The 15,334-nt window shown below is 42.8% G+C and overlaps 1 protein-coding gene across 2 annotated transcripts in view; it reads right to left on the bottom strand.

The window, feature by feature from the left end:
• Positions 1-15,334, bottom strand: part of LOC137425127 (calcium/calmodulin-dependent protein kinase type 1D) — a 178,487-nt gene that overhangs the window by 111,619 nt on the left and 51,534 nt on the right. The window contains exon 2 of one of the 2 annotated variants that reach the window (XM_068113246.2): positions 6,074-6,205. In XM_068113246.2, coding sequence (XP_067969347.1) covers positions 6,074-6,205 — 132 coding nt within the window. Of the gene's footprint in view, positions 1-6,073; positions 6,206-15,334 lie in introns of those variants that run through there. The other variant, XM_068113247.2, reaches the window with a different exon arrangement.

The raw sequence follows: 15,334 nt of genomic DNA, 5'->3' as shown, positions 1-15,334 counted from the left end.
GTGGGGGGGGAGGGGAGGAGTGGGGGGGAGGGGAGGAGTGGGGGGGTGGGGAGGAGTGGGGGGGGAGGGGAGAAGAGGGGGGAAGGGGAGAGGAGGGAGAAGAGGGGCGAGGGGGAGGAGGAGAGGGGAGAAGAGGAGGGAGGGGGAGGAGGCGAGGGGTGGGGGAGAGGGGAACGGCTAGCTTGGCAAGCGATAGCAGGATTTTTACTTTTATTTTTACCTCAATGAGGGCTATATATATAGTCCGTGCTTGGAGCCTTCAAGTTCAACATAAAGTTTTTTTATGAAAAATAATGCAGATGTATAACAATCCACCAATGCAAGTTCAGAAATGAATGCAGATCCTTTACTTTGCGATACAAACGCAATTCCCGCCATTTCCACTCACGATCAAGGCCTCCAGAGTGATCGCGCCTCTTCTTCCTCCTTCAACTTCGTCTCACTTCTTTCACTCAAAATGCACGAAATTCTGCCGCATGAAATTATGTAGAGGCCTCGTCGGGGGGATATAAGGTAGATAAGGAAGGCGTTGTTACAGAAGATTTAAAATAAACGTAGAAGAACTAAAGGAAATTGGAGCTATTCTAGACCCACAGCCAAACCCGACAAACCATTGCAATACACCCCGAACGTCTAGCGCCGCCACAAACTACACCATGGAATTGCAGCTGGCGCGGTTTTTTTAAACCATTGATATTAGGCCAGATAAAAAAAAAAGAGTTGGTGATCGTCCTTTTTTCTCAAAAGTTCGTGTAGGGAGGGAGGTTTTTTGTTTTTTTTTGTTTTTTTTCCTACTTTCCATTGAGTTTTGTTGACATGGAAAAATATGAAATAAAGACTCCTTTCTCCTCAAAATGATTTAATTTCTTCATTCATCTCACAGATTTACAGACATTGCCCAAATCTCTATGAAACACAGTGTTTGTGTGATTTTGGATGATGTTGAACGTCCTAGCTGAGCTTGGTCGTGAAAGGGCAAGACACCTGTACATGTATATCCACCATGACATCGGAAAAACAGATAAACACCATGCCCGTGGCACCTTGAAACCATTGAGCAGGTTGAACAAGATTTCTGCCACGCTTTGGTACTGGCTTTGAGGTACAAATGTTACATTGAGGGTATTGCCCAGCCTTTTCAACCAAATTCTCCTCAGTACCAGTGGATGCAGAGCATTTCACAGCCAGCAGAGTAGTACGCTAGTTCTATAAGGGAAGCACAGTTCAGATTGGCATGAACATAAAGATCAGCGAGTCTGGTATCCTGGTCAGCATCGTCATCACCATTGTTGTTGATCTCCGTGAACACACTTCCACAGCTGTAGAGAATGGTGTCCATAGCCCCACGTATCAATAGATTTCAGCGGGAAAAATCTCACACAATAGCCGCCATGAATGGCTAATGTAAAATGGGTGAAGTTGCCCGAGGCACTTGCGACGCTCTGCGCAGCATGCACCGCGCAGCACGCACTGCGCTGCGGTGCAGAACGGCGCCAAATTTGACTGTGAAAAGATCGTTTTTTAATGATTTTTTTCAAAATAAAAAAGTTTCGGGTCGGGTGTGTTTCGTAGGGTCGGGCGGGGACGATCACCAACTCTTTTTTTTATCTGGCCTTAAAATAAAACGTAGCCTAAAACCACCGGGATTTTATGCTGATTCCGAATCTGTGTCCAAAACTTTTCTCCGATGTGTAGTTCTTGAGTTTTAAGCGGACATCCAGACAGACACACACATACACACACAGACAGACACTCCTCCTTTATATATAGAGATATATACAGTATATATATATATATATATATATATATATATATATATATATATATATATATATATATATATATATATATATATACATACAGTATATATATATATATATATATATATATATATTTCTGTCAGTTGATTGTTTGTTTGCCATTTGTATTACAGTGTACAAGAAGGTAGAAATAAATGGATTACATGTTTCTCTAACCATTTATTCGGGGGAAAATTATTACGGAACTCAAAGAAAAAGGGTCCAATTATCCCTAATGGAGATATGGCTGCCCAAACTGTCATGCCAGGTAAATTTACCTCCTTCTCAACTGTCACTCTTGGGTTCTCCGCAGCCCAGTAGACACAATTGTGTCTGTCAATTGTGCCGTTAAGCTTAAAACATGCCTCACCTGACCACCAGATGTTGTCTAGCATTGTGTCCTCTTCTTCAAGTTTAGCTAAGAACTCTGCAAAATTGAAAACGGCGGTCGTCATCTCCATCATGAAGGGCATGCAGTAAGCGTGGAATGTAAGGTTTCCATTTTTTCTGGTGAAGGATACGGCTAACACTTGATTGGCTCACTTCCAACTCTGCAGATAAACGGCGAGTTGACTTTTGCAGACTTTGTTCCAGTCTCTTGATGGCTTCTTCAGCCTTAGCTACATTCGTTGCCGTTTTCGGACGACCGGAATTCTTTGCAGTGCCTACCGACCCTGTTGCTTCAAATTTCTCGACAATCAGTCATATGTTTCTTCCCTGGGGTGGGTTAATATCGAATTCCTGTGCCAAACGGCGTGCCGCCATCGTTGGTTGTTCATTACATTTGTAGTAATGTTTCACGGCCGCAATGCGTTGATTCATTGAAAGGTAATTCATGGTTCAATTTGGTGCAAATTCAGTAACTTTCCAAACTCTCAGCAATAACCTGCAAAACAAAAACAAAAATAAATAAACTAAGAAAATTAATAATCTGCAAGACAATTATTAACAACATAACATCCCAAAAAGAATCTGACAGCCGAAAAAAACAAAAATCGGGCGCGGGCGCTACTTTTGATTCACCCTGTATATATATACTAGCCGAAAGCACCCGGCGATGCCCGGGTTCTTTTTGAATGAAAATCTATATAATTTATATTTAAAATCTATATAATAGCTATAATTCAGCTTTTACTCGCGGCCGTAGAAGATTGACAACTATAATTCAGCTCAGCTTTTAATTGCGAAATGGGCCCAGCTCGGCCGAGGCGGCCTCGACCGGCCTCGCCATCTAGCCGATAAACTTCCCGGGGCCGGTCCCGACATTTTTTGTTTTAGAGGTTTCCTCCTATCTTTCACCGTTTCGGAGATTAGCGCGTGCAGACAAACAAACAAAAACTTTCTTTTATATATATATATATATATATAATTATATATATATATATATATATATATATATATATATATATATTCATATATATATATATATATATATATATATATATATATATATATATATATATATATATATATATATATATATATATATATATATATATATATATATATATATATTCTGATGTACCATGCTTTATTACAGAGTGTTGATGCTGCCTAAGCAGTTTCTTGGCAAGGGTTGCACTGGATGGTTTGCCATTGCCTTTCCAGCACTAACTAGTTGGGGCAGGAATTTGGAATTTGGCCATGGTTCCAGTGATAGCTTTCCTACATTTTGCAAAGGACACCATTATATCTAACATCTACCAACTAATGCTGGCAGTTGGTGCATCCATTTAACGACTTGGGATGGCACATATTGATGAATTACTCTGTCTGTGAAAACATCGGGATGACAGCTTATAGCTGGGCCGACATTTCGAACCCAGTCAAGACAGTTATGAGGCAAGTGTACGTCAAGGCCAACCTGCCGGGCCATACATTAAAAAATATATCGCAAATGCCAATGCACACACACACACACACACACACACACACACACACACACACACACACACACACACACACACACACACACACACACACACACACACACACAACTAGGAGGTTTCGAGGCAGAACAAAAGGGATGTAAGGTAGGTTATTATGGAGCAATTGACCACCTACTACTGAACAAGGCCATACGTGAAAATTGCAAAATGCGAAGAACCAAATTGTCCATTGCTTGATCAACTATAAGAAATCTTTCAGCAGTGACTCACATTTGTCAATGATAAAATGCATGCAAATATAAAAAATCAATCCCCAAATAATCAAACTGATTGAGAAAGCAATTGAGCTCTGGAATACCACATTGATATTACAGCACTCAGAAATAAATATTGAAATACTAGATGTGAAGATATGGCGTAGGATATTCCAAGGAGACAGACAGTTTTTCCCCCCTCTTGTTTTTTTTCTGGGTCTGGACCCACTAAGTAACCTCATCAATGAACAAGGACATAGATACACCCTAACAACCAATAGAAGAACATCCAAATAAATAGGAAAGGAGACACATCTACTGTACATGGATGATTTAAAGCTTTTCGCACCGAATGATGAAAAATGGACAGAACAACTAAAACTAGTAAAACTGTTTTCCGTTGACGTTAAAATGGAATTTGGACAAGAAAAGTGTGTCAAGTGCACATTTTTCAAGGTAAACCAACAAAAACAGACAACATAAAAATTGACCTTTAAACAACAATACAGCCATTAGAAAACAAAGCATCATGCAAATACCTTGGAGTAGAAGAGGGCGACCAAATATGTCACAAACAAATGCGCAAAACAATCGCCAAAGAATACCTACATAGAACGAAGCTGATCATGAAAACATACCTCTCCCAAAGAAACAAAATCAAAGCCATAAACCAGCTCACAGTACCAGTGTTCCAATATAGCTGTGGAATAATAAAGTGGCCCCAATCAGACATCAACACGTTAGACGTCAAAACAAGAAAACTCCTGACCATCAACAAAATGTTTTACAAAAACCAGTGCATCCTGAGAATGTACCTGCCGAGACGAGAGGGAGGGAGCGGCCTGATGGAACTCAACCAGGTGCACAGAGCGACGAGTGTAGGACTAGCTGAGTATGTGAAATGCTCAACAGACTATCGAATGCAATTTGTAAACAAACATGAACACAGCACACCTGAAAAAATATCCCTAACTCACGCTGCAAATAATTTCCAAAAACAGGTGTGAATAGAAGATGCCACACAGGAAAATGAAGCAGCAACAGATACAGCCCCAACAATTGCAAAACTGACTAAGAATTAAAATATAATAAAGAAATATCAACAAATATACACCACAAACTGGGAGAACGACAAAAGAGCAGGAATATACAAAAAAGAGTTGGATAGAGTGGGGACAGACAAAGAAGGCTCATTGGAATGGCTAAGAAGAGATCACAGCTTAACTGGGACAACAAACAAATCATAATAAATGCCCAATATCAAGGACACGACACCAATGGATTAAAAAAGATGGTGGGACTGAGCCAGACGGACAAGTGTACATTCTACAAGACAGAAACAGAAAGTACTAGTCACCTGCTCTAGGGATGCAAAAAACTATTATCAGAACAACTTTACACACAACAGCACAACAAAGTATGGCAAGTGATTCATTGGCATATCTGCAAAAATTTAAACATCCCAGTTCCAGAAAATTCATGGAAACACAAACCAAGGGCAATCATTAAAAATGAGGACCTCATGCTCATGTACTACCTGATGATTCCATCGAGTGTGAACATAAAAAACAAAGCATAGCGACCCGACATAGTACTCAGTTACAAAAAGGAAAAAAAAAAAACATTGTGATTGAGGTATCAATCGACAGTACCCAGCAATTTGTGCTTAAAGAACGCAGAAATCAAGAAAATTACCACAAGCGATCTTGGAAGCTGAACAGCGTCTAAATTGTACCAGTGATAATTTCATCAACAGCATTGATAAAGAAGAACCTCATATTGAGATTTTAAAAATCATCCCTGGGAACATTACCACAAACGAGCTACAGTTGGAGGCAGTCCATGGTTCGGTGATGATCCTGAAAAGAGCCCTCAGAACAAAACTCTGAGAACAACAAAAATTCAACAGCTTGATCCATGAACTGTGATTCCTTACCAAAATGGAGGTGGATACTTTGAGTCCTGTGAGGACTCCGTTCCACCTCCTGAAACCCGCAAATGGAGATAACAACCAACGACATGCACACCTTGTTATACTTTTGGCCTTTCTTGGATGATTATATCTCATTCATACAACTTTTTCAATGCCCTACATTTGGTGCAATATTGTACAATGAGTGACAAAACCAACTTTCTGAGGACTGCAATCTCGTTCTCGATGCTGTTCTCCTTGCCACGAAGAGCCTGCTTGATGATGCATTTCACAGCAAAAAGGCGACCTGTTGCTCGCTCCTGTGCCAGCACCACCTCTGAAAACGCACCACTGACAGGAAAGAGGCCGGTGTGAGAGGAGGGTGGGACTTAGGACAGAGATAATTAAACTTCTACTTGCCCCATCCCACCTTGAATGCCCCAACCAAGATGCTTGTTGATCCCTATCATTATTATGAAAGCAGCATTAACCATCAAGTAGCAGCACAATAATCTATCTATAATTCCAGTAATCTCTGTACGTTTGTACGTTTGTCTGTGACCGCTGTTTCTCGACAACCACGGGTCCGATATACTTTTAACTTGCCAGGTATATTGCTGGGGACCCGAGGATGTGCCTTTTCAAGGTTTGAAATTAATCGGACAAGTACTTACCGAGCTATGTCCAAAAAACGCTTCAACCAATCAGAGAGCAGCGAGCTATCACGTGTGCCGAACGTGGCGATCAGACTCTACCTCGGACGGCACATTTGACAGCGTATTCATTTATTTCACGTTGGAAAACTATGTTGCCGTTAAACTATGTTTTAAAACGAATTCAAACTGCGATTAAATTAAAACGATTCATCGTAACTGCGACGATTTGCGAACTTCCGGCAGCCAATCACAGAACGCTTTGTTGCGTAGGCGTGGCCGATGTGAGACGAGCGGAGCTGAGCGCGTTACGAGCTGACCGCCATTACGGTACGTAATTCGATTTCTTATGCGCATTATTTCTCCCAATTCAGTCAGAGCGAAGGGCGGAAGCGAAGAGCGTTGTTTTTTTTGTTTACGGGCGTACGGGCGGGGTAGAGCGTACGGGTAGCGTTTTTTTTTTTTTTGGCAAGGAACGGGCACCCACGTACGGGCAATGCCCTAGTTAAACTAATTGTGATTACAGAATTACACAATTGCTAACATATCATTGCACTATTTTCATGAATAATATTTTACTCAAGTTGCCATTTTCAACTGCAGTAGCTGATTTGAGGTTAAAAGTTTAAAAATCAAATAAACTGAAAGACTAGTTCAAAGACGCATGCTGAATGTAAATAGAAAGTCCTACAAAATACAGATGAGATTTGCTAAAATTAATTCTCCAAAACAACAAACAACATTTTATTATTCACTATGTTTTTGCATCACCCTGGTGGCGAAATAAACCGTCAAGGGACGCCGCTAAGGAAAAGGGATGGAGACACTCAGCTGGGCGAGGCTTGCTTCGACCTTGAGAAAATCAGGTGGAGAGGCTTGGAGAAAACACGAAACAGAATTTAATTTCTCCAATGGAATTTAGGTATTTTTTGGAAACTGAAAATACTGGCTCTACAATTCACACTGGTGATGGCACGATGATACGTGGATGGCATGGCATGATCGGCTTGCTTCATGGCATGATCAATTTATGCTTTGCAGCAGCGTTTTGTTTACCCATCAAGGCATGCCTTTTTCATAATTTACCCAAAGTGTGCAAAATGACTTGTACTGTACTGCATAGCGCCAGACCAATTTTTAACCATAGTTTTACAACAGGTGCATGGTACCCGCCCCGGCGGACATTTGGACAGGACAAAGACAACATATCGGGTTTTGCCGGAGGTTCGATTGGGTGAATACGGAATACAATATATAGAACTGGTGTTAACGCCTGTACTGCTAAAAAGGGACCGACACGGAGGATGAGGGCCCCCCTTCAATTGCATCAGGTGGGGGCCCCCCTTGAGTGGGTGGCTATGGACATTCTAGGACCACTACCCCACACCCGCCATGATAACAACTACTTCCTCATGCTTACAGACTATTGTACCAAATGGTAGGAGAGCTGTGTACTCCCCAACCAATAAGCCAGGGTTGTGGCAAATGCCTTCGTGGATGGATATGTATGTCGGCACAGGATTCTGGAAGAGCTACAGACCGACCAAGGATTAAATTTTGAAAGCCAATTACTAAGAGGTGGTGCAGTCTCTTATCAATTCGGAAAACAAGAGCAATGGCCCAATTGCATAAAACTCCCTTAACCTTAAGGAAAGATTTACCTTAAGGTACGCTGTAATTTCTCAGCTAAGGATTTCCTTAAGGGCTGTTGCATAAACAACTTTTAGGAAATCCTCAGCTAAGAATTTCCTTAAGATTGTGGAAATCCTTAAGAGCCATTGCTATGCCAGGCAACTAATCAGATTAGAAAGAGGCGTCCAAAAGCAAAAACACGCAATGAACACGTAATTTTAAATGACGCTTGTTATATGTAGCATGGGGAACACGTGCTTCTTGATGAAGGAGAAATAAAGTGATTCATGTGTAAAATTCATTTGATTCACATTGAGCATCCTAAAACCCAAACAATGAATCATGACCTTTCTTACAATGTATAATACCGAGGTAACTTATAAAAGCTTGCTTCTAATTTGTGGAAAAAAGCCAATGATAAAAAAGCCCTTCTGGCCTACTAATCAGTAAATCCAACAATTTATGGGTTATAGATAGGGAATTTTTTGCAACTGGCTCATTGTTACATCAGCTTCTGGCATTGCACTGCGATAATTGGCCTCTGTGACCAATCGCCATGAAGGGCGCCTTTTGAAAATTCAAAGTTTCACTTCCAAAATTCACTTCCGCTTCCGGTCTTGCTGGTGAGGTTACGTTTTTTCGAAGCTGTCCACGCTCTCCACGCTATCGAAGTTAAGTAATTGTTCCCATTTGTATTTTCGTCAAAACTGTATTTATTTTATGGTGTGTGTACCTATAGTGTGTCCTGAGGAATATTCTCGGAGTTAATCTTTCATACCTGCATAAAATATCGTCGGTTAATTCGTGCCGCATATTTTGAGGCCTTGTACTGTGTCCTACCTTGAGGCTTTGTTTTTCTCTCAGTGGTCCGTCGATTGTGCTCCAACTACTTTCGTTCTCTGTTTTTCCCAGTCTTTTCACCCCATACTTCCTTGTTTAAAATCTCAACTCAAAAAAAACAAACAACCAAAAAAACATTTCCTTCTCTGTTCTTATTCGTTGTTCTAATTTGTTTATTCATTGTTCTTATTCGTTCGTTCGTTCTTCGACCATGTGTTTCACCCCCATTTCCCCAGATAGTTTTCACTGTTAAACTTTAAAATGTTTAAACTTGCCCTCCTCACTCGCCCTCCACTGCCCTCTCTCCACCTCACCCCCAGGAATACCTTTGGCTACGGCTTCCCCTTCGCTCCCACCTTTTGTTCATATGTGTGCTGTACCGTCCACCAAACAGCGATGACTCCATCTACATCTCGCTGTCTGATAATATGGACCAACTTCTATCGACCCATCCCAACTCTCTCTTCCTCATATGTGGTGATTTCAATAATTGTCACCATGCCAGTTGGCTGGGTGTGGGTACCTCTCTCACCAGCCATGGCTCTTCAGCAAAGGACTTCTGCGACTCACTGGGACTGACACAATCTGTCAATTTCCCGACCCGGATCTCAGTCAACGGAGCATCTTCTCTTCTGTATTTGGTTATGACAAACTTCCCTGAAAATGTCTGCTGCTCTTCTTCTGCTCCAATCGGCTCATCTGATCATGTGCTTGTCAAGGTGGACATCTCTCTGACCATTCTCAGAGAGCCTCCTCAGCGTCGGCGAGTCTGGCATTTCACTCAGGCCAACTGGCACGGTCTTCAAGCAGCCATCAATCATCTGGACTGGTCTCCCATCTCTACCGCCTCTGACATCAACTCATAATGGGAATTCTTTCAAAGTAAATTGCTCTCTCTCATGCACAGATTTATCCCATCTCGTCTTCAGTTGTCATACCATTCCTCCCGTCCATGGTACACGGAATCTTGTGGTGAGGCTGTTGCCCTGAAACAACTTGCTTTCGTCTCCTGGAAAGCAAATCCAACGGAAGGAAATCTCATTTCCTTTCACAAAGCCCGAAACAAGTGTGTGTCCACCCTCAGGAGAGCCAGGAAACAATATCTCACCGTTCTCAAGACCGAACTCTCTTATCTGTCTCCCTCTTCCAAATCCTGGTGGCATCTGGTCAAATCTGTTTCTGGTGTTTGTTCCCCCTCCATCCCCTCCCTCACCTCAAACGGCTTAACGGCTGACTCCGCACGTGAAAAAGCTGAATGCCTCAACTCTGTGTTTGCTTCTAAATCTTGTGTCCCAAACCCATCCCTCTCTGTACCCACCGTACCCAGTCGTATCCAGCTGCTCCTGGACTCTGTGTCCTTTCCTCCTGACAAGGTGGAAAAGTTTCTGTCAACCCTCGACTCTGATTCTGCAACTGGTCCTGACGGCATCAGCCCACGGGTCCTAAAATCATGTTCTTCCGCTCTTTCACTCCCTCTTTCTGTTCTCTTCACCCTCTCTTTTGCTCAAGGTCATCTGCCATCTGCTTGGAAATCAGCCAACATCACCGCTTTGCACAAAAAAGGTGCAAAAACAGATCCCAGCAACTACAGACCAATCAGCCTGCTCCCAATTATCAGCAAAGTCATGGAATCCATCATTGCTTCAGATATTAAATCTTTCCTCTTCTCCAATGGCTTGATCTCTGATCATCAATTTGGTTTCAGACCTGGTCACTCTACTCTGGACATGCTGCTTCTGCTTTCACAATCTAGCGAGATTTCCAGAACTCCTCGGCGTCAAGGGAAAGATAAAATGAAAATAAACCCCTTCAGCCGGCACTTAGCTTGGCGTCCCAAAGAGTACTTTCAGGAGCTTGGCGGCTGTTGAAACTGGGTTAGCCACTCATGCGGGAAGTGGTCCAAAATCAGGTCCAATATATACATATAAACATTTAAATTATACAATGGACTACAAAATGTAAATGTTTCATGATATTTGTTATTTTATATCACCTTTATCTATCAATATTGTTGAAATGAAGATCAAATAGCTGTATGTTGAAATAGTCAAAACTTTACATGGGGTGTACTTACTTTTTCACGTGACTGTATATATACACATATATATATACATATAAACAGAAATCGGGCGCTACTTTTGACTCACCCTGTATATAAAGACGGCATTTAATATGGAATATTTTTTTTGTGGGGGTGAACTTACTTTTCAAGATGTCTTAGAACCAAAAGTTCATTGGAATTATGTTGAAATTATTCTAGATTTTGTTAATGTGACCTTTAAAAGAAACAAAAATCACATTTGACATTTCGAAACAAATAGATTGATCCTTGAAAGTGATGTAAACTGATATCGAACTGAATCCATGGACAGTACTGTGTTAAACTTCTGTACGTTTTCCAGAAGTATCTCTTTATTTTGCACATTAGCCAATTTTTTTTTAAACAAAAACAAAAGTTAAATTACGACTGGGATTACGGACAGTAAAATTACAGTTCAGTACTTCGTGTAACCCCCACGAGCATTCAGGAGAGCACGTACACGTTGAGGCATGCTGTTCACGAGATTTGCCAAGGTTTGGACAGGAATCGCTTGCCATGCAGTGACAATAGCCTGCTGCAATTCACGCAGAGAGGTCGGCTGCTGGTCCAAGTGGTCGATTTGACGCGTTAATTCTGCCCACAAGTTCTCTATCGGATTCATATCCGGGGACATGGCAGGCCACTCCATATGCTCTACACCACGGTCAGCAAGAAAGTGTTGGATCATGCGAGCACAATGAGGCCGTGCATTGTCATCTTGGAAGACAAAGTTTCCTCGAAAGGCTGCACGAGCAAATGGAAGCAATGTTTCTTCCAGAATGGCCCTGTACTTGAACTGGTTCAGGTTTTCATTCAGAACAACCAGGTCAGTTTTGCCCCCTGCATGAAAAGCAGCCCAAACGGTCACCCCACCACCTCCAGCTTGGACTCTTGGCACTATACAATCTTTGTTGTAGGCTTCATGCACTTGTCTGCGCACTCGGACGCGGCCATCTTGACGATAGACCAGAAATCTAGACTCGTCACTGAAGATCACGTGATTGCAGTGTCGTGGCTGCCATTGACGGTGCTCTCTGGCCCACTGCAATCGGCGCTGGCAGTGTTGTCTGGTCAGGCGTGGCTTTCTCAGGGGACGCCTGGCACGATAGCCTGCTTGAACCAGTCGTTGGTTGACTAGCCTTCTGGATACAGGCACATTTGTCAGTTGCTGCCACTCAGCCCTAAGCCGATTAGCTGACTTGGTACGGCCATTGCGGACTAACCGGTGCAGCTGGCGATCATTCCTCCTTGTGGTTCCGCGGGGACGTCCTGGCCTCGGTATTGGAGTAGGGACACCCCTCTGAGCATTTCGTTTCAGGATCATTGACACCTGACCTTGAGTGATGCCATACTGCCGAGCAATAGCATGCTGTTTCATGCCGTAATTTCATAAAGCCACCACTCCATGACAAACAGCATTGTCGAGTTGACGGACCATCTCCAGAGGAAGCGGCAATAACTTTTGGAGACGTGCAGCAGTTGTTTTCCACTAATACAGAACGCAACAACCCTTGTATACCCGACTGTGAAGCCAATCATCAAATGCACCTGTCCGTACATTTTGCCACGCCACCTGTGATATACTGTAATCCTATTGTTGACTTCTTGCTGCGACAGACAATCACTGACATGGTTCTTTCAACAAATAAATCACCAAAGTGTAAAAGAAACTCACCAGATTGATATACTGAGTTAAGAAAGTAAACCCGTCAAGAAAAAAAAAATATTCCATATTAAATGCCAAGTCTGTATATATATATATATGTTCAAAACACACCTGGTCACAAGTGTGCCACACTGACCGGGTCCTCAGTCTAGGTCCTCAGCATCATCCCGTTTCAGCCCTTCAACCTCGATACGGTCAGCTGAGGTGGGCCAGCAGGGGCACGTGCACATCCACATGCAGCAACTGCACCTGGATGCGTACATACCCCCACCCCCAGCCAGTGCGAACAACAACAACAACAACACTGCCACATCCAGAATCCACAGCACCAAACAAACATGGTGGAACACTCAAACACCCACCTTTATACCCTTCACCACTCACCAACAAAACACACCAGATCATTCATACACACACATACACACCCATACACACACAACACCAACCAACCAACCACCTACCCTTGCATCATACACCACTCAACACACAAAGGCACACACTCATGCAAAAATTAATTAATGCAAAAACACACACCCTCACCCACTCACTCATATACACAAAATAAGAAATAATAATGGTAACATAAAAAAAAAAAAAAATCTTTTGATTGAATTATATATATATAAATATTTTTTTATTTTTATATATATATAAATATATAATTTATATTTATTATAAATTTTATAATATTTATAATATTTTTATAAATATTATAAAATTTTTATAATATTTAATTTATATTTATTATAAATATACATATATATATATATATATATATACATATATATATACATACATATACATATATATATATTGTTACAGACACGACTTTGATGTTATGGTGGGCCGAGCGGAATGGCCGCCGTGTCCGCACAAGTTACCCGATTATACTCGAACGTTGCCGAGTCGCGCTACGCTGAATCAATGATGGAAAAGGACACAACGGCTGGGATTAAAATGACACGACACCAAGGGTTCAGTTCTCAAGACCTCCGGAGGAGGTTATATTAGGGCGGAAGGTCAGATTACAACTACAAGAGGGACAGCATAGAAAGACAGGCACTTAGACACACTTATCTTATTCCCTGACAGACGACAGATAAACAGGACAAAAACTGACTCACACGGGGATTGATGGCAAGGAAAGCGGGCAGTCGATGGCTCAAGGTGCACCGTTCTCGGAGGGGGTGCACCGTTCTCGGAGGTACTGCAATACCGGGTCGATGCGTGGAGCTCGCTCAGCGCTTGGAGGTCGCGACTTGTCTTCTTCAGTCGGGGGCGCATCTCTCGTCACGTCCGGTAAGTCGCCGCGTATATCCGGCGGGGAGTGACACGCCCTCGGCTCGTTAGCTCCGCCCCAGATGGAATCGGCCCGTTGCTTCTCATTGGGTGCGTGCGGGGGGGTTACCGGCTCCGCCCTTGACGAGGGGCTGACAGCCAGCCCCTTCGTGGTAACCCCGTGGAGCGCATGGTCAATGGCGGCTAACCGAGCCGGTGTGAGGACGCACACTCCCCCGCGCCGCGCCGTTGTTGTAGTTGTTGTAGTTGTTGTAGTTGTTGTTGTTGTTGTTGTTGTAGTTGTTGTTGTAGTTGTTGTTTGGGGAAGAAGATGGGAGGAGGTATGGGAAGGTCCTAAACTCACTACTGGTGCCATATAATCACATTCTGGTGCAACGAAGAGTCAGAATTAATGGAAACGAGTCCTTAACTGACATAGACTAAGAATAACTAGCAAGATGTCCGAAAGTTGTCTACGTGAGATGCGGTGGACCTGGGCACGACATTTAATGGGGGAAAAAGGGGAAGGTCGGTTCTACAGAGTGTTATTTACAGGCAATGGGACTAGGGAATGGGGGATTGGGGATAGTTGGGGAGTATTGGGGAAATAGGGGAGTATTTACAAGCGGATATTGAGGCCAAGTCCCATATCCGCAACATTGCACCCTTCTCTACCCTCGGGGCGTCCCGACCCGATAAATTTTTACCTATTTTAGTGTGGCACTCAGATGTAGTTCCCTCTACTATTAACTCTACCCTGAGTGCGACAGTTTTACAGATATTCACAAATGAGTAAATATGTCCCCCTGCGACGTTGCACCCTTCTCCTCACAGAAACACACCCACAGGTTAACCGAATCCGGAAAGAATTCGCAAACTAAACATACAGCCGGTAGGGAGCATTATTTACACAAGACTACGCTGATATTTACACTACGATCCAGGACCTGTTTTTGGAGGAACACATGCAGATGTTATGCATAGAGAGAGCACGCATGCCAGCATCGATACACCAACCCACGAGTGCTCTGTGGCCTTACGGCCTTTAATAATGTGCAGAGCACCCCATCCAAGCACCAAAAGCACCACCCCAGCACCAATCGGTGCAGTCACCATTGTTCAATGAATAAAAATAAATTCAACAACCCCTAACCCTGCAGGTGTCTCTTGCTCTTCGTGTGGTGCACTTGGCCTTCTGGCTTCTTTCAAAAAATAAAGAAAGGCGCCAACCGCGTCCATTTCTGTATTGTGGCCTTCAGTGGTGTCAACTAAAAGTGGTTCACCTGTATGGCATAGGTGCCACGTTGACCCATTGGTCCATCCACGGGTGG

The sequence above is a fragment of the Myxine glutinosa genome, chromosome 4 (genome assembly GCF_964187855.1).
Source record: "Myxine glutinosa chromosome 4, kmMyxGlut1.1, whole genome shotgun sequence".
Classification (NCBI taxonomy): Eukaryota; Metazoa; Chordata; class Myxini; order Myxiniformes; family Myxinidae; genus Myxine; species Myxine glutinosa.
Note: the sequence above shows the minus strand (reverse complement) of the source record. Positions and strands in the feature narration are given on the sequence as shown.